Source organism: Anolis carolinensis, chromosome 5 (genome assembly GCF_035594765.1).
Source record: "Anolis carolinensis isolate JA03-04 chromosome 5, rAnoCar3.1.pri, whole genome shotgun sequence".
Classification (NCBI taxonomy): domain Eukaryota; kingdom Metazoa; phylum Chordata; class Lepidosauria; order Squamata; family Dactyloidae; genus Anolis; species Anolis carolinensis.
The window spans coordinates 104,569,372-104,591,328 of NC_085845.1; the positions used below are offsets into that span (position 1 = coordinate 104,569,372).

General features: G+C 39.9%; 1 protein-coding gene across 3 annotated transcripts; it reads right to left on the reverse strand.

The window, feature by feature from the left end:
- Positions 1-3,862: 3,862 nt before the first annotated feature.
- zbtb49 (zinc finger and BTB domain containing 49) lies at positions 3,863-21,953 on the reverse strand. 3 transcript variants are annotated; one of them, XM_008115902.2, is made up of 8 exons: positions 21,483-21,953; positions 16,546-16,718; positions 13,254-14,341; positions 12,832-12,878; positions 11,142-11,215; positions 9,165-9,247; positions 7,997-8,158; positions 3,863-4,726 (listed from the first exon to the last, which is right to left on the reverse strand). In XM_008115902.2, the coding sequence occupies exons 2-8, from the start codon at positions 16,695-16,697 to the stop codon at positions 4,104-4,106; spliced, it is 2,229 nt and encodes a 742-aa protein (XP_008114109.2). In that variant the 5' UTR covers positions 16,698-16,718; positions 21,483-21,953; the 3' UTR covers positions 3,863-4,103. The 3 variants fall into 3 exon arrangements, with proteins under 3 accessions (XP_008114109.2, XP_003224203.2, XP_062838142.1); XM_003224155.4 differs by lacking the exon at positions 21,483-21,953 and adding an exon at positions 20,476-21,021; XM_062982072.1 differs by lacking the exon at positions 21,483-21,953 and adding an exon at positions 17,038-17,177.
- Positions 21,954-21,957: the final 4 nt, after the last annotated feature.

Genomic DNA, 21,957 nt, shown 5'->3' on the forward strand with positions numbered 1-21,957 from the left:
CCCTTTACCTGGCAGCACCTCTTGAAAGTCCTCAACTACACTGCAGCCTGAGCAAGACTGGGGGAATCCAAAGAGGTTCTTGATGTACCCTGTCCCCTTGCAAGCCATTATCGGGTGAAGAAAGGAAAGCAAAGGTGCCCAGACTTGCATGCATCACAGTGGCATTCTGGAAAATCATCAGGGATGCACCAAGTGCTAAGATGGGGCCACTAAGTCAATAACAACTGTGAGTTGGGGAAATGGGGAGTGGCACTGGCGACCTCATCAGAAAGGCAGATGAAGCAGGGTGCCTGGCTTCCACGAGAAAAGAGGGGCAGCAGGGCGAATCTATCACCCTGAGCGCAGCTCCCTCTTGGTGATGCTTTCCCCATCACATGGGGAAAGTGTTGCCTAAGTGCCAAGGATCCAGTGGAGCCAGCACAACACAGGAAACCTCCCATGTTGGGACTGAGGGCTCCAGCAATACTTTCAGCTGGAAGTCACATGACGTCATGTGATGGCCGGCATGGGGATCCATCCCCAAGTCAGGGTGGAAGCATTCTAGGATGCTGTTTAAGGTGAGGAGAGATGGGTAAGAAATAAAATTATTATTATTTAAGGTAAGTGTGATGAGATCATGGGTCCAGCTCAATCATCGCATCAGTGTCTCCTGGAGACCAGAGCTCTGTCTGATTATGCAGGCCTGAGGTAATAAAACAGAGACCTCTTCATAAATGCTGCCGGAATTGCCATGATTGTGGCAATTCCAGTGGTACCCGTCCGGGGGTGTGAGGAACCCGTCACCTGATGCCCCACATCGCCTGATTCACAGGAGTCCTCATCCCATAGGGGGAAGGGTCTGCCACCCGGTTTGCCCCTTTTGAACCAAGGCAACACAGGAACTTCCCATATTGCCACTGTACCGGCATGCACAATTTCACTTTTTTTTCGTGTCAGGAGTAACCGGAGTTGCTTCTGGAGTGAGAGAATTGGCTGTCTGCAAGGACGTTGCCCAGGGAACGCCCAGATGTTTTGATGTTTTACCATCCTTGTGGGAGGCTTCTCTCATGTCCCCGCATGGAGCTGGAGCTGATAGAGGGAGCTCATTCACACTCTCCCCGGGGTGGGATTCGAACCTGGCAGCTTTCAGGTCAGCAACCCAACCTTCAAGTCATGAGGCTTTTATCCCCTAGGCCATCGGAGGCCTGGGGGATAAAATTTACATTCCCTTTTATGACAGAGCCCCCACCAGAAGTTGCATTGCATCACAGGACAGGAATCAGTGGGCTCCATCATAAAAGGAAAGGTGAACTGGCACATGCTGTCGAATTCGCCTTAATGTGATGAGGTCACAAGTAAAGAGGAATTTACAGACGAGGGAATAAAACTAATGGTGCAATATTTTCTACCAACTATTATTATTATTATTATTATTATTATTATTATTATTAGTAGTAGTAGTAGTAGTAGTAGTAGTAGTAATGAAATAAGAGTGTCTTACTATTTTTGAGATGGAAGAAAAAAAGTGAGCGGTATCATATGAAGCTGGATTCAAAGAAAAAGTGATTCTCCATGCAAAAATACATGGGAATAGGTAGGCTGTAAGACAATTCCGCATAGCAGAGAGAAAAATTAGCTTATGGCAGCAACACAAATTAGAGATATTTGCTATTACCACAGTGAGAAAGAAATTTGCTGATCCTCAAAAAGGAAGACACCCTGATGTAAATCAAGTTCTGAAAATTGCACAGGAAAGGAGGAATAGTGATCTACTTATGACAAGTTACTCAATAAGGAAATGTGGAATAAAGGTAAGTAAGGTAGCCACGGTCCTTGGTATTCCAAGGCAAGTATTTAAGGCCAGATGTGGATGGGCAATCCCTTTATGAAGCACATGGGCTTTTATTTACAATGACGCATGCAAATATGGCAGAACCTCTCAGATGATTTTGAAGAATAACTTGGAGCATTCCAGCAGTATGTTATCGAGCTCTGAAGGAGAGGCAACCTTTTGATGGGAGAGATTGGTAACATGAGCAAGACACCAATCTGATTCAACATGCCACATAACTACACCATAGCAGTTCCATGGGCAATGGAAGATCCCATGAAAACATCAGGATAGAAGGAGCAGTGAGTAACTGTAATTCTGGCTATAGCTGCAGATGGGTACAAGCTTCCAGCATTTTTAAATATCCTTGAAGGTCAGTGTGACCAGGCTTTTTCCTAATGATGTCATAACCTGAAGCCAAGAAAGAGATGGGTGACAGAATGCTTGACTGGCTCAAAAATTTATGGTGATGTTGTTCTGGTGCCCTTCCCAATCTACCATTGGTGCTATGTCTGGACATATTTTGTGGTCACTTGACTGATAAAGTCAAGAAGAAACTATGCAGCATGAACAGCAAACCTGTTGTCATTCTGGAATGACCTGTTTTACAGTCCCTAAATGTTAGTGTGAACTGACCCTTCAAAACTTATGTCCAAGAGCAGGATGAGAAATAATTTTGTGAGCCAAACAAGGAACTGACAACTGAGAGAGAAAATTAAGGATGCTGCACCATATGTTGTTGTGCACTAGATATCACCTGCCCGATTGAAAAATCCTCTAAAAGGTGCTGTATTTTAAATGAACCCAATGGCAGCAAAGGCGACATGTTCTGGACCAACTCTGAAGGTGACAGGGAAGACAACATTCCCTGGAGCAAGGCCATGATGGGGAAAGACTAGATTTGTAATCTTAAAGAGCAGTGCTAAAGAACATAAGTTCTAGTCTGTCTAATGCTGTCACTAAGAAACAGATGGATTCTCAGATAGGCCAGTGACCAAATACCTATCTGGAACAATCTTAAGATATTATGGCAGTGAGGGATAGTTCTTGCTTGTGATCCTGTGTGGTTGGCTATTCCTTGGGATTTTTAGCCAGAAAACAGCATGAAAACTACCCCCAAAATCACATGTTTTTAAAGCCTGAAAATTTTAAGTTGATTTTAGGAGCCTAATGGGGCATTTTGGAGCATTTGAAGGACAGCTTTTCACCCAAGGCTTTTTTTGGTTCAAGGCCTATCTTCACCTCTCTTCACAATGCAAAAAATCCAAATAGTGCTTTCCAGATGCATAAAGCCTTGTAAGCTTCATTGACATGAACAAAAATTGAGAAAGAGCTCTACTGTCCACAGTGAATTGTGCCCAGATGAATGTGTCTGCTGCTCTGCCATTAAAAATCCATCTGTCCTTAATCATGAAGTTACCATCCTGAATTTCACCTCTATCATGGACTGACAAAAAGATAGATCAGTCAATTTTAGATCAGCAAGCATTAAAAGTGAATATGTCATACTTTGGATATTCTAAAGCAGCAGTTCCCAAGCTTTTTCAGTTATGGAACCCTTCAGAAGATTTTTCTTTTGCACGGAATCCTGACTCTATTTCTGATTTTTACAATACATTGTAAACCTCAAAAGCTCTTCCTTCTTTTATCTACTCCAGTGGTTCTCAACCTGTGGGTCCCCAGATGTTTTGGCCTTCAACTCCCAGAAATCCTAACAGCTGGTAAACTGGCTGGGATTTCTGGGAGTTATAGGACAAAACACCTGGGGACCCACAGGTTGAGAACCATTGATCTACTCCTATTGCCTGAGTGTTTTGTATAACGTAGTCAGTTTGGAAATGAAGATAAATATTTTAAATATTGAGTGGTTGTGCACTAATAATTATAAGACAAGGAACCTTCTGGATGTTGCTAGAAAATCTTTCCATCTGCTTTCCCTGGAGCACTCATACGAGTCTGGGATGTAAGTCTGTGATAAAACAACATCTGCTGGTGAATAGGTGTTTGGAAATAACTTGCACTCCCTTTTCCTTCATATTACAGAAAATCAAATAGTTGTCCTCACGTGGTTTTATTTTAAAATCCATTTTAGATTTGACTCTTTAAGATTTTTTTGTAGAACTTCTTTGATGCTTTTGTGGAACCCTAAGGTTTCGTGGAATACAGTTTGAGAGCCGCTGCTCTAAAGTATTATATAAATATTTAATCATAATCATTATAAAAGGTAATAGTAATAGCCATTTAGGAATATCTCGTGTCAAGTACAAAATTGACAAAGCATTAGCACTACTTCTCACTGACCCAATTCATTCTCGTTCTGTAAAGTCTTCATTGCTAAACCCCAGAGGGTGACACTAGAGAAGAATGGGCCATCGTTATTTCGACATTCAATAGAAGACATACGGTTATTCAGTTCACCACTACAATTGTCACCCACAGAGGAATGGAGCAAAGGTTCTTCCTCAGTTAATGGGTCCATTTCCTTATAAGAGCATGTCCGATTAGGTCTTTGCTGAGATTTGCAGTATTTGACAGGATCCAAATTCATTTTCTGTTGATTTCCACATTCATTCTGTTGTACTAGGGACTGTACCTTGCAGAAACTGTCCAATTCACTAGGTGAATTCCCATTTGGTTGGACAGGAAACTTCATTGATGCTGGTAGCAAAGTCACTGAAAGTTCTTGTGTAAAAGAGTCTGAGTTCTGGGACTTCTCGGGATCTGAGATTTCCATTGTTTGAGTAAAGTCATCTAGAGCATTTGAACTTTCATTATCTTTACAATGGACTTTTTTGTGTCGACGTAAGACAGCTGAACGACTGAAGCATTTATTACAGGTCTCACAGTTATAAGGCTTTTCCCCAGTATGTGTTCGGATGTGTCTTCGTAAGTCACCAGATCCTGCAAAACATTTTCCTACAAAAAACAGGAAAAACAGTATCAACTGTGCATATCAAATACTACCTTGTACATTAACTACCAGTTTGTAAAAATTGTTTTTCAAATGTTTTCTGTTGTTTATACTTCATAGTTTGTTGTTTATCTCTGTCTTTGCAAAACTGAAAATAATGACTGTTGAAAACTGAAAATAATGCTTTCCAGCAACAGCCTTAACACTACGTTCACTTTGTAAATTCTTTCTTCCAAACAGACTCAAAACCTTTTGAAAACAGTTCAAGATACCACAATGTTAAATATAATAGGAAATTTTCCATAGAATTTCAGTTTGAAGTTCCTATAAATACAGAATACCAAGAAGACCTCTCTTTACTCCATGGATTGCATCAGACATTGCTGAAATAGGCCTTGTGGTATAGTCTGCTGCATTTTGTTCTATCGGGACATAGTGTTATTACTGTCAATTGTTGGGGATGCCAAAGTTTTAGAATGAAAGTGAAGCCACTCAGTTGTTAGATTCATCTATGAATAAATTGCCATCTTTGGTTGTTTGCAAACACTGTGGGTCCTTCCGCAGAGCAATAAAACCCAGAATATCAAGGCAGAAAATCTCACAATATCTGCCTTGAACTGGGTTATCTGAGTCCACACTGTCATATATTTCAGTTCAAAGCAGAAAATGTGGGATTTTATTCAGCTGTGTGGAAGGGGCCTGAGTTTCCTAGAGCATCTTCTGACTGACAATATATAGGAATTTTTTCTCTTTGAGCATGTAGTTTTCTTGACTAGAAAGAGTTTGAAAAGTGAAGCACATTCATTGTACATCTGTTGTAAATGGAATCCACATTATCATGCCTGCTCACTCAAGTTTAGGCAGACTTTGCCAACTATGACTCACCCAAGATCAAGTCTTTCTGCATAGGGGGCATTACAGGAACTATTGTACTCGATGAAATTCTACCAATAGCTGCTTACTCTTTCTGCTATATCTACTATCCCTGTACATGTTATAGGAGTGGATGGAGAATCACCAATATGCCAACCAAATAAATCAAATAACTCTAATTTAGCTAGCAATCTATTGCTTTGGTCATCAGTACATCTTCACTGTATTTTTAAGTTGTTCTTTGGGAAACATTTGTGGGCATCATATTCCTCCATCAGATTGTCTTTGTTTGAAATCTTAGAAAGTTCTTTTAACTTTTAGGGTGTGTTCTCAGTTGCTTCAGGTCTGCCATTACACTTTTTCAGGTTGTCCCATATTGATTTCAGAGCAAGTGTTGCCCTGAGCCGCTTTGCCTGAATTCAGGGCTTATTGCCTAATTATCTACCTGGGAGATCCAGTACCTCATCTGCATGATGTCTAAGTCTTTGGTTGCATTCTAAAAGGTAGACATGTATGCTCTAGTTTTCAGCCCTGTATTGACAAGCTTAAAGCAGACCAGCTATTTGACAAGAGTAGTATAGTGGAAGCTCATGCCTGAATATTCTGGAGACTTCTCCCAATGTGGTAAGGCACAGCCATTTGTAACTTGCTTGGTATATCATCATTAGACAGTGAAGTTCAGCTGATGAGATGTATAAGGATGGAGCATGGAGTATGTTAATGACATTTCCACTAGTAGCATCTGTGTTCTGACTCCAATTCTCTCAGACAGTTTGAGTCTGAGCCCCAAGTAGCACACTGTCCCACGTATAAATGCTCTGACTGCAATCTAGTTCTGGTGCTTCTATGTGCATAGGAATATCTGTATCACTGTAGAATCTATTTGCAGTGGAGCATAAATTACACTTTAATTTGGTGCTACAACTCAATTCACAGTCACCAATGAACTGGGTAGTATCTAGTGCCTCAATTTTGTTGAGCTGGTTCTCCTTCTCACCCTGTCGTGCAGCTGTTGCCACCTACAGTTGCAGGGCTGGATTCCAACTTAACCTTCCTGCATGTTTCAGTCACAACTGCTGCAGCTTCTACTTCCATGTTGCTTTATTTTTATTTTTTCATGAGAGGCAGCTTCTGCTTTAGCCCATTCTTTGGCAGCAGAATGAATAGATCTCATGGATATTCCTAAATGCTGAGGGAACCTAAGTGCTTTGAGAATCTGTCTCTTGTAAGTGACATTCTGATATCTACTTCTGTAATAACTGCTTTGTTTCTGTTCTGATAGACAAATCTTCTGAATGGCACATTTTCTCTCATTGCTGCATTTTGTCAGGAGATATACATTTCCAAGACAGTAGTTGCTCTTACATATTACTGGACCATAACTGGACCACAACGTGTTGAATCCATAGTCATTAGCAGAACCACAGATGTATCTTATTCTTCCTTGTCTCATGCCCTTTCTAACACCTTTTGTTGCTGACCTTCCTTGCTTCATACACTTTTTGGGCCTTTTGCAGAATCTATGGCCTTGGGCTCTGGACACTTTACAAAAGGAGCATTAAGAAAGGAAGACTTAGCACTCTGATTTTGGTCCGGGCTGTATGAGGCTTAGCCAGAGAGTAAGGCCTACCAGTAGGAATGTTTTGCAGAGTGTGAGCCAGAGATATTGGGCCTGACTTCTTATCTCTTTTTATTGTCCTGGCTTTAACATTCATTGTATATAGCTGTATATTTTTTCCAGACAGAGCTCACATCTGAGGTTGATGAAGTTTAACTTTATTATGGAATAACAGTAAGTAAAAGGTAGATAAAGAATGGAAGGCTGAGTGGTGCGATGATGTAAAAAAGAGATGCTGCACATACAAGGCCTTTCAGACACCAGAAAGCAGCCAAAATGAGAACTCAGGCCTCTTCTACACTGCCTTATATCCCAGGATCTGATCCCAGATAATCTTTTTATCTGACAGTGTAGACTCATATAATCCAAATCAACACAGATAAACTGGGATCAAATCCTGGGATATAGGATCGTGTAGAAGGGAACAAAGTCAGAAGGAAGAGATCCGTAAGAGACAACAAATCAAACACAGATACAAGGAATCAGGACTGATCAATTGATAACTGCTCCATGTAGAAAAAATGCATACACAGGCAACAAACAATAACAGAAATGCTTTGTTTGGATAAAATATACCCTACCATGTAGGAATTTTGTTGTTGTTTCATTTGTATGTTTTGAAAACATGAACACCAAATGAAAAGGGTATTTTAAATATAATTATTTTACAACAGCTTCATCACAAGAAGAGATATATTAGAAAGCTGTAGAATCTAGTTATTTCATGGTTCAGAAATTTTTTGACAATAAATAATTTAGTTTCTTTTTTTAAAAAAAAACTTACCACAAGCAGAGCAACTGTATGGTCTGTCTCCAGTGTGTCTAATTCTGTGTTTTACTAACTTTCGTGGTAAATTAAATGATTTTCCACACTCATCACAAGTGAAAACTTTTTCTACTGTATGGTTCTTCTTATGTTCCTTCAAATTACTGAAGTTACTAAAACCTGAAATGATGTAAGAGAAACAAAATTAAGATAACTACCTACAAGTACAAACCATGGAGGGCATAGCTAAGGTAAAGGTTTCCCCTGACGTGAAGTCCAGTTGTGTCTGACTCTGGGGGTTAGTGCTCATCTCCATTTCTAAGCCGAAGAGTCGGCGTTGTCCGTAGATACCTCCTAGGTCATGTGTCCGGCATGACTGCATGGAGCGCCGTTAACTTCCCACTGGAGCAGTACCTATTGATCTACTCACATTTGCATGTTTTCAAACTGCTAGGTTGGCAGAAGCTGGAGCTAACAGTGAGCGCTCACTCCGCTCTCTGGATTCGAACCTGCAACCTTTCAGTCTGCAAGTTCAGCAGCTTTAACACACTGTAGTTACCCTATGATAAACTACTTTTGCCAAAGTTCTCAGGCAGAGAAGCAGCTATCTCAAATTTGCAATGATTCATCTTGGGTTTATCAATCACTTATTTCCAGGCACATATACACTGCCCACTGTTGCCAAGCAGTTGGCCCTTACTACATTCCATGTTCACCTAGAACAGGGTTTCTTAAACTATGGCTTCAGACTCCAAATGGAGTCCCCCTAGCACAATGTTGGGGTACCGAAACATTTGGCGACAGTAAAATGTTTCTGAACACCTAGGCATTACAGGAATCTGTTAGCAACAACTTGCAGCATTTATTGTGCAAAAGAAAGGTTTCAGCTGTACTTCATAAAAAGGAAAACCAGCCAGTTTAGCAAGCCTAGCAAATGTTGATTTATTACCAGCAATTGTTTGATTACCATACTTATTTTATATGCCTAGATACTTTGGAATCAGAAAAAAAATTCTTGGGTGGAAAGGGATCACAAGTGGAAAAAGTTTAAGAAGTCCTGACCTATAGTTCGCTTGGACTCAGCAAAATTAGAGGAAAGCAGCAATACTGGCAAGCAGCAGGACTGTGAATCTGGAATGCCTTTAGTCTATCTGTAAATCCTTAAGAGGGTTTATCTTCAACATACCTCGACCACAAATGTCACACAGATGTGGTTTTTCTCCAGTGTGAATAATAATGTGGCGCTGGACATCACCAGATGCAGCAAATCTGAAATATAATTTTAAAACTTTGTTTACAAACCTTTCTGCAATTGCAATGTCTTTAAAACTTCTGTATGGATATTAGCAAAAGACTGCCAAAATATTGGACTGATGGCATCAGTTTATGAACCAGTATTTCTCTATCGGCACTGCCCACAGAACATCCACCATTCATCAGCAAGGGTCTTCCCTTGCTGATGAAGCCATAACTACATGAAAGCCAAGAGTGACACAGGCAATGGTCTTAGGAAAGTGCTAGTTTAAATGATTGTTGATTCCCCCCTCCACTTAGGAAGAACTGGTGCCTGTAATGTTATGGTTGTACCAACACACAAGCACCCTTTAACTGCATGGGTTTTTTAGACATATGAACTTGACCACTGGAATAATATTGAAAAAATAAAGGTTTTATTTCAGGACAAACATAATTTTAGGAGATTTGCATCAGAAATTATTACTGTAGTTAGCTGGATGTTATATTTTCTTGATGATGATGATGATGATGATATTAGAGTGCTTTTCAACTTTTTGGATTTGTACTCATTTTACATTGCTATGTTGGCACATATATTGGAAAGAGCAACCTTCTACAAGCCTCCTATACTAGTTATTTGTTATGTATATAATTGAGATTACTTACTATATTGTATGTAGATTTTTCTTCTCAGCTGGCCGGAGGCTTGCAGCACTCTACAGTGCTCAAGCAAAGAGCCCCGCAGACAAAGAGACTATATTGTATGTATATATTGGTATACAGTTTTCCCTTTAACTCTATGTTGTTTGAGGGACTACAAACCATGTGACCAGATCTGGAACTATTCAGACTGAGACTCCATATTAGAAGTCAGTACAATTGAATATGGTATAGTAGTCAGTCAGTACAGTATATAGTAGTGTTAAGTATGTTGTAGAAGTTAGTCAGCATGCATTAGAAGGGTATAGTATGTTAGTATAGTATGTTAATCCTTTTCTCTTATGTTAGTCTATAAGCAATTGAGAAGAGACTGAAACAGAATGCTTAAAGAACAGACTGTTTAAACTTTGAATCAATAAGCAATGTAGCTGTATGCTGAATACATGAAGTTTTCTAAGTAAATCAACTATGTTAACTTTTAACAAATTTTTGGCATCTTGAGAGCATGATTTAAAAGCAATATATTTTATGGGAGAGTAGATTTTATTTGGGCAACTGAAATAACACTTCTGAAGATCTGCTATATATTTTATGCATTGGTATATCTCTGTTCCTAACAGTTCAAAGAGAAAACTAGGGATCTAAGTTTAACAACTGAGAAACCTAAATTTGCCTTGCATGAATACTAGTGGATATTTACCACTAAGGAGAAGATTGACTAAAGCGAGTGTTTAACTCTTCTCAGGAAGATCATACTTTACAAAAAGTTTATGATCATTCCAAATAGTGTGAATGCCAATTGATCTCCAAAAAAGGGTCACACTTCCAAATGGCTATGGAGATTCTGGTTTTCCAAAAGGTTATGATCTCTGAAAGGGTATGCCTTTCTAAAAACATATTCCTTTAACTGGCAGCCTTTCATTGTTGCACTGACTTGACATATGGTACCACAAACATGATCCTTTCTAGCCCATCTAAAGTTAAAATTAACTAATCAACCTACAGGAAATGATTTTTTCCCATAAAAATGAGATTGTAAACTATAATTTGATTTTCTTTTGGAAGGACTCGTCCAAATTGGTGTTATGGGTTTAACATAATCATGAAATGTTTATTTAAGATGCATGGGCGGGGAAGAAGGAACAATAACTCAAGCTTTTTGACTGTTTCAATTTCTAAAAATTTATTCTTTGGAGGGCTGGCTGAAGGACATCTGATTGTTGCCAGTATCCTAACACTTATGTATAAGTTTCACAGTCATACAAACCTTTTCCCACAGATTTCACAAATATATGGTTTTTCACCTGAATGTCGACGCAAGTGAGTCTGGAGATTTCCTGCCTATAAAGATAAGGAGAGGTCTCAGTATAGATTTATGCCTGGAAATGGGAATCTTGTTCTAGTTCCAAATATCAACAATATGGCATTTGTAAAACAGTCTCCCATTTTTGTGACTTAAGTTCTTCCCCTTAGACTAGACATTGGCAACTTTGCAACTGTATTCTGTGCTCAGCAATCTACCCAAAGCAGACTCTAAGCGTCACACACTGAGCTCCCAAAGGCTTGAAGTCTTTGTTACCATTTTGCTTTTCTTGCAGACTTTCTAATAAAGATACACTGAAAGATGTTGACTGCAAAGTTAAGTTAAAGATACACTTTACTGAAGCAGAATGAAATGTAACTTCGACTTAACCTGTCTAAAAACAAACAGCAAATACTAAGTGCATATCTGCAAGCAAAAAACCAAAATGAAACAGATAGTAAAGACAATATTTATAAATAACTCAAATAGTATGGTTCTACTGACAGAATCAGGGCCGTAGCCAGAAAAAAATTTCGGGAGGGGTTTTGAAATTTTCGGGGGGGGGGGGGGGTTGAACCCCTAGCACATACCCCTCCCCACTACAAACCTGTCAATATCTGCTTGAGATAGTGCCTGGAGGGACTCTTAATGTTTTGCATCTCATAGACTTAGCATGGGGATTTGGTTAACCAGTTAAAATTGATGAGTAAATGAGATTTTTTTTATAACCTGAAAAATTTCGGGGGGGGAGGGGTTTGAACCCCTAAACCCCCCTCCCTTGCTACAGGCCTGGACAGAATATTAATTTAATGAAAAATTCCAATATTATACTAAAGATCAGGGCAAAATGGGAGCATAGATAAGGTAGATTTCCATAGTTTCTCCTGCCAAATATGAAGATTAAAATCTATATATCATAGAAATTGTAATCTTGGTTTGCTGTGAGTTTTGCAGGCTGTATGGCCATGTTCCAGAAGTATTTTCTCCTGATATTTCACCTACATCTATGACAGGCATCCTCAGAGGTTGTGAGGTCTGTTGGAAACTAGACAAGTGGGGTTTATATATCTGTGGAATGTCCACAGCGGGAGAAAGAGATCTTGTCTGTTTGAGGTAAGTATGAATGTTACAATTGGCCATCTTGATTAGCATTGAATGGCCTTGCAGCTTCAAAGCCTGGCTGTTTCCTGCCTGGGAAAATCCTTTGTTGGGAGGTGTTAGCTGGCTCTGATTGTTTCCTCTCTGTAATTCCCCTGTAAAGTCATTCAATCCTAATCAAAGTGGCCAACTGCAACATTCACACTTGCCTCCAACAGACAAGAGTTCTTTCTCCCACCCTGGGCATTTTTTCACAGATATGTAAACCACACTTGCCTAGTTTCCAACAGACCTCACAACCTCTGAGGATGCCTGTCATAGAAATGGGTAAAGCAAGAGAGAATGCTTCTGAAACATGGCCATACAGCCCAGAAAACTCACAGGAACCCAGTGATTCCAGCCATGAAAGCCTTTGATAACACAATTTTAATCTTATTTGACAGTTCCTACAGCACTTCCAACATGCATACAGTACAAGTTGCAAATTCACAGGTGATCGGTTTGTAAACAGATTCAAATTTAAACAAACAGCTGAAAAAAATTCTTGAATTCATACCTGTGAGAAACACTTCCCACAAATGTTACATTCAAATGGCTTCTCACCTGAAAGAAGAAACAATACAGTTTTGCACTTTGAGTAGTTACAGCTGATCAAAAATTTCAAGACATTATGAAATGTATTTTGAGCTTCTTTCCCTAAAAGTGAAGACTTAACAATTGCTGGAAAAATCTTCCAACATGTTGTCAGCGTAATAATAATTTTGGCTACAACTCATAAACCACAGGGGTTTCAGACTATTCCCTGGTTTAAAGCACACCTCTACTGGGCCCAAAAACCCAGTACTACGTGTGAGGGACACTGTAATTCTTGCACCATACGCACTCATGACTGTATGTGTCTTCTCAGCTGTTCAGAATATATTCTATCTCTTCATTTTGTTATTAAAAAATACCTCTGGAAGCGTTAAATTACTGTACCTGTATGAGACCTTATGTGGAGTTCCAGATTGCTTGGATGTTTAAAAGCTTTTCCACAAACTGAACAAGGATATTGTCTCTCTGAAAGGAAAATCTGTAACTGGCTACCTGGCTCAGAAGCCTCCTCAGATGATACAAGCTCAGCACTTTGTTCCAAACACTCTGAGCTGACTTCAGTTTGTTCAGTAGCTTCAATGTTTGTCGTTTCCATGCCACTTTGCCTTTCTGGCTGTGTTTCCCTTACAGGGTCTTCACTTGCAGTTTTATGTGCAGCACATTCTTCTGCAGACTCCTGAGACCGTAGGAAACTTAGTTTTTCAAGATGAACTGCTTTTTTGAGCCTCATCTGTTTGGTGCCATCTAAATCTTGATCTCTGGGATGCTCATTTAAAGGCTGAGCCAGAAAGACTGGTGGTAAATGATCAGATGGTTCCAAAACACATTCAGATTGACTGATGGTGTATGAATCATTCTTAGATGAGTTTTGATCTGAAGAGGCACTACAATTAGAGGGTAGTTCTGGTGATTTCTTTCTGTCAGGAGAAATATTTTGCTTGTGGAACTGTTTGCTGTAAAAGTTGCGAAGTTTGTAATGGCAAGTAGGCTGTTTCAATGAAATACCTGTGCAATCAGCATCTCTGGAATCCTGCTTCTTGTTGTTGATATTATCAGACGAGATGGCTTGCGAAATATTATCAGAAGAGATGGCTTGCGAATTATGTAGATTATGATCATCCAAGATTTTACAAGGTTGCTCACCTGACGAACATGCATGCAGTAAATTAGTGCTATCACTCACGCAATTCATATTTGGAGCCACAGTATTTTGCAACGAAAAGGCATGGTTACAAGGCATAGCAGCTGGCTGTTCTGCAGCTGTGGAGGACTGCATGAATGAGCGACACATGTTCAAAACATTCTGCACTTGCAAGCACTGTGCAATATCCAGCAATGTTTGTACATTGTCCTGGTTGAGGTCAAGATGAGAAGTGTACATATAGTCTAAGATCTGGCCTATGCCACCGACATTTATAATATCCAAGTGGAAGACATCATTCTTCTGGCCTGAAGAATTTTGAAATAGGGTCCTAGGAAGGAAAAGTGAGACTCTTTGGAAAGGCACAAACAGAACATAAAACATACATTCTTACATAACTTTTTGAAGCTAGCATTCTAATAAAGAGACAGGAGGATTTACTGACATCCATTATTTTAGCAGTTTCACTAGCAACCATTCAGGCCAGAATTAAATGAGTTTTACTTTCACCATTCTGCATAGGAATAATTATGATAGCACAACACGTTTTAGAAAATTCCTACAAATACTATCTACCTATCATGGAGGAAAGCTTAGCTGATATGTCAGAGAAACTAATGCAAGTAATTTGCAAATTAAAGCCTATGCTAGCTTTCGCATAGGTTTCTGTACATGATTCCTAATGGTCTGCTTTATTACAAAACCAAAAAAAAAAAAAAAAAGATACAGGAAAAGGAAAGGCAGGAAACATTATATTTCTCCTTGATCTACATGCACATTGTGCTACTAATGCTGAATACATTCCAGTACTCCTATCTGTTACCACACGAGAACAAATACTGGTATTTGGTAAAAAATGTAGAAGTCCAACTGAAGTCAACAGGTTTTATTGCCAGGCACATGACACAGGACTCTCTTTGAAAGCCTCAATTTACTTGAAACAAAAACTAGGTTTAGAATTCTTAATATCAATTAGCTGTGGAACTAAGTTGTGTCTTATGAAGCTAGACTGGAGGCGGATATTGTATTGAACAAGATATCAATTGATAAGAGGGCAACGATCAGGGTTATCTAATACATTTAATCCATAGGTAGTAAAATAATGCAAACAAGAAAATACTTTTCAATTACAGAAACTATATAAATAATTCCTGGGCTACAGCCTTTCTTGGCTCAAAAGTTTTGCTTTTTGAGCAAGAGATGCATAAGAAGAAGCTAAACTGCACTGGATAATTGTGACTCTTCACAACAACTCCTTTAAAGTACTTAAACACTTCTGATTTCAAAGATGCAATTTCAGTCTTTAACATTTATAGAGGGGCACATTTGATGCTACTTTTAAAAAAAAAATTCTGGATAATTCATCTTTTCTAAAATTCAAGAAGTATCTTGTCCAGTTCCTAACTGGATTTCTGATGCTCAAGGTTCCTGCTAACCAGACAGTATTTCTTAGAACAAACATGAGACAGGGAAGAGATTTCGGAAGTCTTGAAAGTGAGGGAAGTACATCATTCTTTCCTATGCTTTCTGGAATATAAAAGTGAAAAGGTGTTTTCTCCTTTGTATATTTCAGGAAAGGTAATGTTTAAACCACATCTTGACTGTATCCTTTTACCCAAACCTAATGCTCTGCCTCCAGGATGCTAAAGCCTGTAGCTAGCCTATTGCTCCACCTTGTATTTTCACTTTCTCTCACCAACACTGCATTCATTGGAAAGCTACTGTTTATGACCTCTTCAGAAGCCTGTTCCTTTCCTACTATTTGTAAATACTTGTTGCATTAGAAATCCAATTACTGCATTTCATGGCTTTATGACGAGTTTTACTGTGCCTTTGTTCTAATTTTTTTATTGTGTGAGAAGGGAGTGGAAAACATAATGCAAGTCACTTCTGGTGTGAGAGAACTGACCATCTACAGAGATGTTGCCCAGGGTGTGTTAGCTGAGAGGCTTCATGTCCCCACAAGCTAGAGCTGACAGACAGGAGCTCATCCCATCTTGCGGAATCGGACTGGCAAACTTCAGGTCAGCAATCCAACCTTCAAGTCAGCAGTTTGGCCAGCACAAGGGTACCCCACTGCGCCACCACGGCGCCATAGTTCTAATGATTGAATCCTACTTTTAGAAGCTTACTGAAAGCCTGGTTATAGGTCTGCCTAATATTAGGCTTGTCCAGACACCAAGAAATAGTTCATGTATGCAGTGACATACAATTCAGCAAGTTTGCCTCATTAATATGTGGGGATGCCACAAGCCTATCAAGGTCTATGTGAAACCATACATACTGTAGTTTACTAAAACAGTGGGTCCACTGTACCAATTTCAATATCAGCATACAGCACTTTTAACCCTTTCCCTAAATTATGTGCCTTAGCACTTCTGTATCATAAGCAGAACACTTCTGTCCAGAACCAAGCATTTCATATAATCCATTCAGCCCTGTCATAAATTCTATTGACTTCTATGAGATTTCCAGGTGAGTATGGGGCTACGTGTAATAGGCATTGCTTGGATTAAAGAACATTTAACAACATACCTGAAGTACTGGCTAAAAGCAGCTAAGACATTTTTATGTGCTTTGAAACAAACATTTTTGACCACCAACATGCAATCACAGAGGAGTCCTTGAATTCGTTGATCATGGAGTTGCTGAAGGAGATGGCAGCTGTGGCTCGCAAAAGTGTCCATGCCAGATTATGCTTGAATTATCTGAAAAACAAAACAAAGCAAAGACTCACACACTGCTTTACATTCACCAGGGGAAACCATGTAGTATAATAAATTTATTATACTAAACTCGGTGAGCTATAAAACAATGTCTTATTCAAAAATCTAAAATGTTGTCTACTCTACAGCACATTGCAGACCACAAATGGAACATTTCAACATACTCCTTGAAAATACATCCTATGGATGATTAGGGGAAGATGATACACAAGCCAGTGGAACTCTCCCTGTTTGGTACTTATAAAAGGGGGAGCTGTGGTGGCGCAATGGGTTAAACCCTTATGCTGTCTGAACTGCTGACCTGAAGGTTGGGTTGCTGAATGCAAGGTTGCCGGTTAGAATCCGTGAGAGGGGGTGAGGTACCATCTGTCAGCTCTAGCTTGTGGAGACATGAGAGAAGCCCAACTAACACATCCGGGTGTCCCCTGGGCAATATCTCTGTAGACAGCCAATTCTCTCACACCAGAAGCAACTTGCAGTATGTTCTGAAGTCACTTCTGAAATGATTAAAAAAAATAAAAGGAAATTGCTGTCTGGAGATCAATCATGCTGAAGGATATCATGCAATTCAGAGAAGGAAAGTAAAAATAGCATCTTCAGCATGGATACTGAACTAGTTTCAAGTGAAATAAACTGAAGTGAGTATCCTATGTCCTCATGTACAAGTTTAGAAATTTTAATAAAAGATTGACCCCAAAACCTGGGTCAAACTACCCATGAGTCAATGAAAGTGCTGTACCTTCTCTGAGTGAATGGCAAAAGGTGAAAGCTGAGATAGTTGCCTTACATATAAATGCAGATGGTGTATCTAAGTGCTCCTATCCTTAGTACTAGTTGCAAGAATTAAGTAAGTTTCAAGCCCAGGCCTTGGATAGTAGGCCTGAAAACTGTGGAACACAGCCTAAGAGGTCTTGAGTCATGAAGGTAAGTCACTGCTCAAACGATTCCCATATTCATCTCTGTAATCATTTTATTCTTTTTATGTCCTAAGTCATTATATAAAACTCTCAATTCTGAAATGTCTTTGATACAGCTTTCTTGGTCTGACTGATGACATATGTTCAGGCTTAGACTGATGAGCTATGTCTTCTATTTTTAATACTGTATTAAATAATAATACCATAAATTCAGGGAACAAAAAAGAATGAAGATGTGTGAATTTAGACTGACATCAGGTATATAATGAGATGATCAACGACAGCTCCTACTGGATCTCCATGATTCTCATAGATTAATAGCAACCTATTCAGCTAGGTTTCCATAGTCAAGTGACAGCTTTAGCTACCAGGCAAAGAGAGAACTGTATTCAAGGTGCTTGCTGTTTCACGGAATTACTCTTAAAACTGGGTTCTGTGAATCAACCTTTAATACAGTTTAACCCAATTTTTGTTTGAGAACATATGACAAGTAGGTCACAGATTTGTAATACATCAGGTAAAATTTCAAGAAATAAACAAAGTAAAATCCTAAATAGCAAGCATAATTACAGCATTCAAATAAAATAGCTAAAATTATTTTGATACTGCAGATTGCAATACAGAAACTGTGTAACCAGTGTTTTTGTGGCTATATATATATATATATATATATATATATATGTATATGTATATTATAATAATTCTTGCACATATTTGTATATTTTTATTCATGAATGACAAAAATCTTGGAAATGTATCTGATTATATTACAAATCATATATTTCTAAAACATAAATGCAAGTTTTACATCATGTGTCCCCATACATTTCATTATTACAATTTATGTATGTGTCTGTATCTCTTATAAGGGGTTAGTTTAACCTTCAACTTGCTAGTGAAAATGAATTACTGGGCTGTGAAATGGTGAATGTCTAAATTATATGTCACTAACATGAACAGTTTGGAAAGCTCTGATGAATAACCTAAGGACTGAATTCATATTTTCAGAAGGTTAGATTGGAGGCTCAAGAAGGCGGATTTCCTCCCAGCTCTTGAGATACCCCATCCCTGTTACAGACACTCAGGACCTCATAGCCATAGCAGAGCACTTGATAAACCAACCTGGACACAGAATATTATTTGAGAAAACAGAAATGTTGGACCACTCTAACAACTATCATGTCAGACTACACAGAGAAGCCACTGAAATCCACAAGCAAGTGGACAATTTCAACAGAAACAAGGAAACCATGAAAATGAACAAAATCTGGCTACCAGTATTTTAAAAAAAACTCTCTAAAATCAGGACAGTAAATAAAGAACAGCATTCAGAAAACAGGGGAATTCCACACATGAAACAATCAGGGCCAACTGACACCTCTCAACAAAGGATTCCCCCTGGTAGGAAGCAACCAGGCTTTGAAGCTGCAAGGCTTTTCAATGCTAATCAAGTTGGCCAATTGCAACATTCACATTCGCCTCAAAGTTTTTTCTCCTAAGTTGATTGGCAATCGCCTTTTATTCAATTTACCATGGAGAGACACATAAAAACATAAATTTTTTGGAACAACAAGAAAGGAATGATAATGTATACCTCTTTTTAAACAACATGAATTAAATAGACTTATCTTTTGAATTAAAGAGCTATCTGTACTCATAAAGAGAAATTGCGATGTGCCTTATACTTTTTTAATCTAAAGAAAACGGGGGAGGAGACAGTGGGAGGAGAAATATCTCTCCCGTGTGATGGGAAGGCAAATTGATAATTAGAAAAGAAAGTGGAAAGAGAGGCTAGGAAAAACCGTTTAATTTCCGAACGGGGTGTTGCAAAGCTTAAGGGGAAAAACAACGATCCCAAAAGCTTTTCTTATTGCGTGGGATGAAGTCCATGGCCAATTCTCCGTCTTCTTTAAAGATTGAATCCCATACAAAGAAGACGATTCCACACGCAAAGACTACACTTCCCCCGCTCCCCCTGATGTCCTTATGACTGCATAGGGAAGCTGATGAAGAAACACAATCTACAGACTATCAACAGATCCACTAAGAAAATCCAACAGATGCTACGTTCAGCAAAGGACAAAAGGGATCCTCTCACCTCTGCAGGAGTCTACCGTATAGCCTGCAGCTGTGGACAAGTCTACATAGGGACTTGCCCAAACACGAATCAAGGAACATGAAAGGCACCGCAGACTAACTGAAGCAGAGAAGTCGGCCATAGCAGAGCACTTGATGAACCAACCTGGACACAAAATATTATTAGAGAACACAGAAATGCTGGACAACTCTAACAACCACCATGTCAGATTACACCAGTATTTAAAAAAACTCTAAAATCAGGACAGTAAATAAAGAACAACACTCCGAAAACAGGGGGATCCAAGACATGAAACAATCAGGGCCAACTGACATCTCCTAACAAAGGATTCCTCACAGGCAGGAAGCAGCCAGGCTTTGAAGCTGCAAGGCTCTTTAATGCTGATCAAGATGGCCAATTGCAACAAGAGTTGCAAGCAGACAAGAGTTCTTTCTCCCACCCTGGACTTTCCACAGATATATCAACCCCACTTGCCTAGTTTCCAACAGATCTCACAACCTCTAAGAATGACTGCCATAGATGTGGGCGAAACGTCAGGAGAGAATGCTTCTGGAACATGGCCCTACAGCCCTGAAAACTCACAGCAATCCAGAAATCCTTAGTATTTATCCTTGTGAGGAGTCAAGTGAAAGCTGGCAATCCTGGGTTGGCAGGAACGTGTTAACAGCCCAAAGGACACAACACTACACAATGTGGGAAATGCCAGGCAGGGGGAGGGACATACCTGGGACGTGGTTCCAAACAGGCACGAAGGGACCGGCCTGGATCTACGGAGAAGGCAAGGCCGCCGTTCCTCCTCTGCTCAGTGACACAACATGCCTCTCTCCCTTCGTTTTCACATGATACCTTTTAAAGTTTGCCTTGGAGAGGCAGCCACATCCTTGCTATGGGTGCCTGCATTTCTAAAGAGCGGTAAAACAGCAGAGGGACGCTGTCCCTTTAATTCCGTTCAAGGGAGAAGCCTTAACTTGCATCTCACTCCCAGTTGAGTCCCGTCGGCCCCTAGGCTGTCCCTCCCCCGCTTCAGGCCCGCCTCCTTGGCGCAACTTCCTCCCGCCTCGCGCAGGGAAACATAGAGCAGTGATCTTTCCCAGCCCAATTCTAAGAGGACTGCATTGGTAGAGGGTCTATCCACTTTCCATACTATGAATTCTGCAGAATTCTGGGGTTTGCAGTTCAGGGAGGCCCAGGACCTCACTGGCTGAGCCGTTTCAAGGCCCCTCCCTAAACTACAAACCCCAGAATCCTGCAGGAGGCAGCAACCAGACGGAAAGTGAACAGAATCCAATAAGAGAGGTCGGCCATAGCAGAGCACTTGATGAACCAACGTGGACACAGCATATTTTTGAGAACACAGAAATGATGGACCACTCCAACAATCACCATGTCAGACTCCACAGAGAAGCCATTGAATTCCACAAATGTAGACAATTTCAACAGAAATTTCAACCATGAAAATGAACAAAATCTGGCTACCAGTAATAGAACACCTCTAAAATCAGGATAGTAAATAAAGAACAATACTCTGAAAATTCCAGACATCAATCAATTAGGGCCAGCTAACATCTCCCCACAAAAGATTCCCCCAGGCAGGAAGCAGCCAGACTTTGAAGCTGAAAAGCTTTTCAATGCTAATCAAGGTGACCAATTGAAACATTCACACTTGCCTCAAACAGACAATAGCTCTTTCTCCCACCCTGTATACTCCGCAGATATATAAACCCCACTTGCCTGGTTTCCAGCAAACCTCACAACCTCCGAGGATGCCTGCCATAGATGTGGGCAAAACGTCAGGAGAGAATGCTTCTGGAACATGGCCCTACAGCTCGGAAAACTCACAGCAACCTATAAGTCCTTAGCATTTATCCTAGTGAGGAGTCAAAGCAGCCAGGTTTTGGAGCTGCAAGGCTTTACAATGCTAATCAAGCATTGCAACATTCACACTTGTCTTAAGCAGACAAGAGTTCTTTCTCTCAACCTGGGCATTCCTCAGATATATAAACACCACTTGACTAGGTTCCAACAGGCCTCACAGCCTCTGAGGATGCCTGCCATGGGTGCAGGCGAAACGTCAGGAGAGAATGCTTCTGGACCATGGCCATACATTCCGGAAAACCCACAGCAACCCACTGTAAGAGAGCTTTTCGCGAGGATGCCCTAGCGACTCTATATGCCGCTCTATGGGCGCTGGAGCCTTTGAACAGCA

Bases quoted from the DNA above. Each gene is read 5' to 3' on its own strand.
- zbtb49 (XM_008115902.2), bottom strand. From the start codon at position 16,697: ATGGACACTTTTGCGAGCCACAGCTGCCATCTCCTTCAGCAACTCCAT. The intron at 12,879-13,253 runs GTACAGTAATTT...TTCTTCTTTCAG, and splicing joins CCACATAAGGTCTCATACAG to GTGAGAAGCCATTTGAATGT. The intron at 9,248-11,141 runs GTTTGTATGACT...ATTATATTTCAG, and splicing joins TGTGAAATCTGTGGGAAAAG to ATTTGCTGCATCTGGTGATG.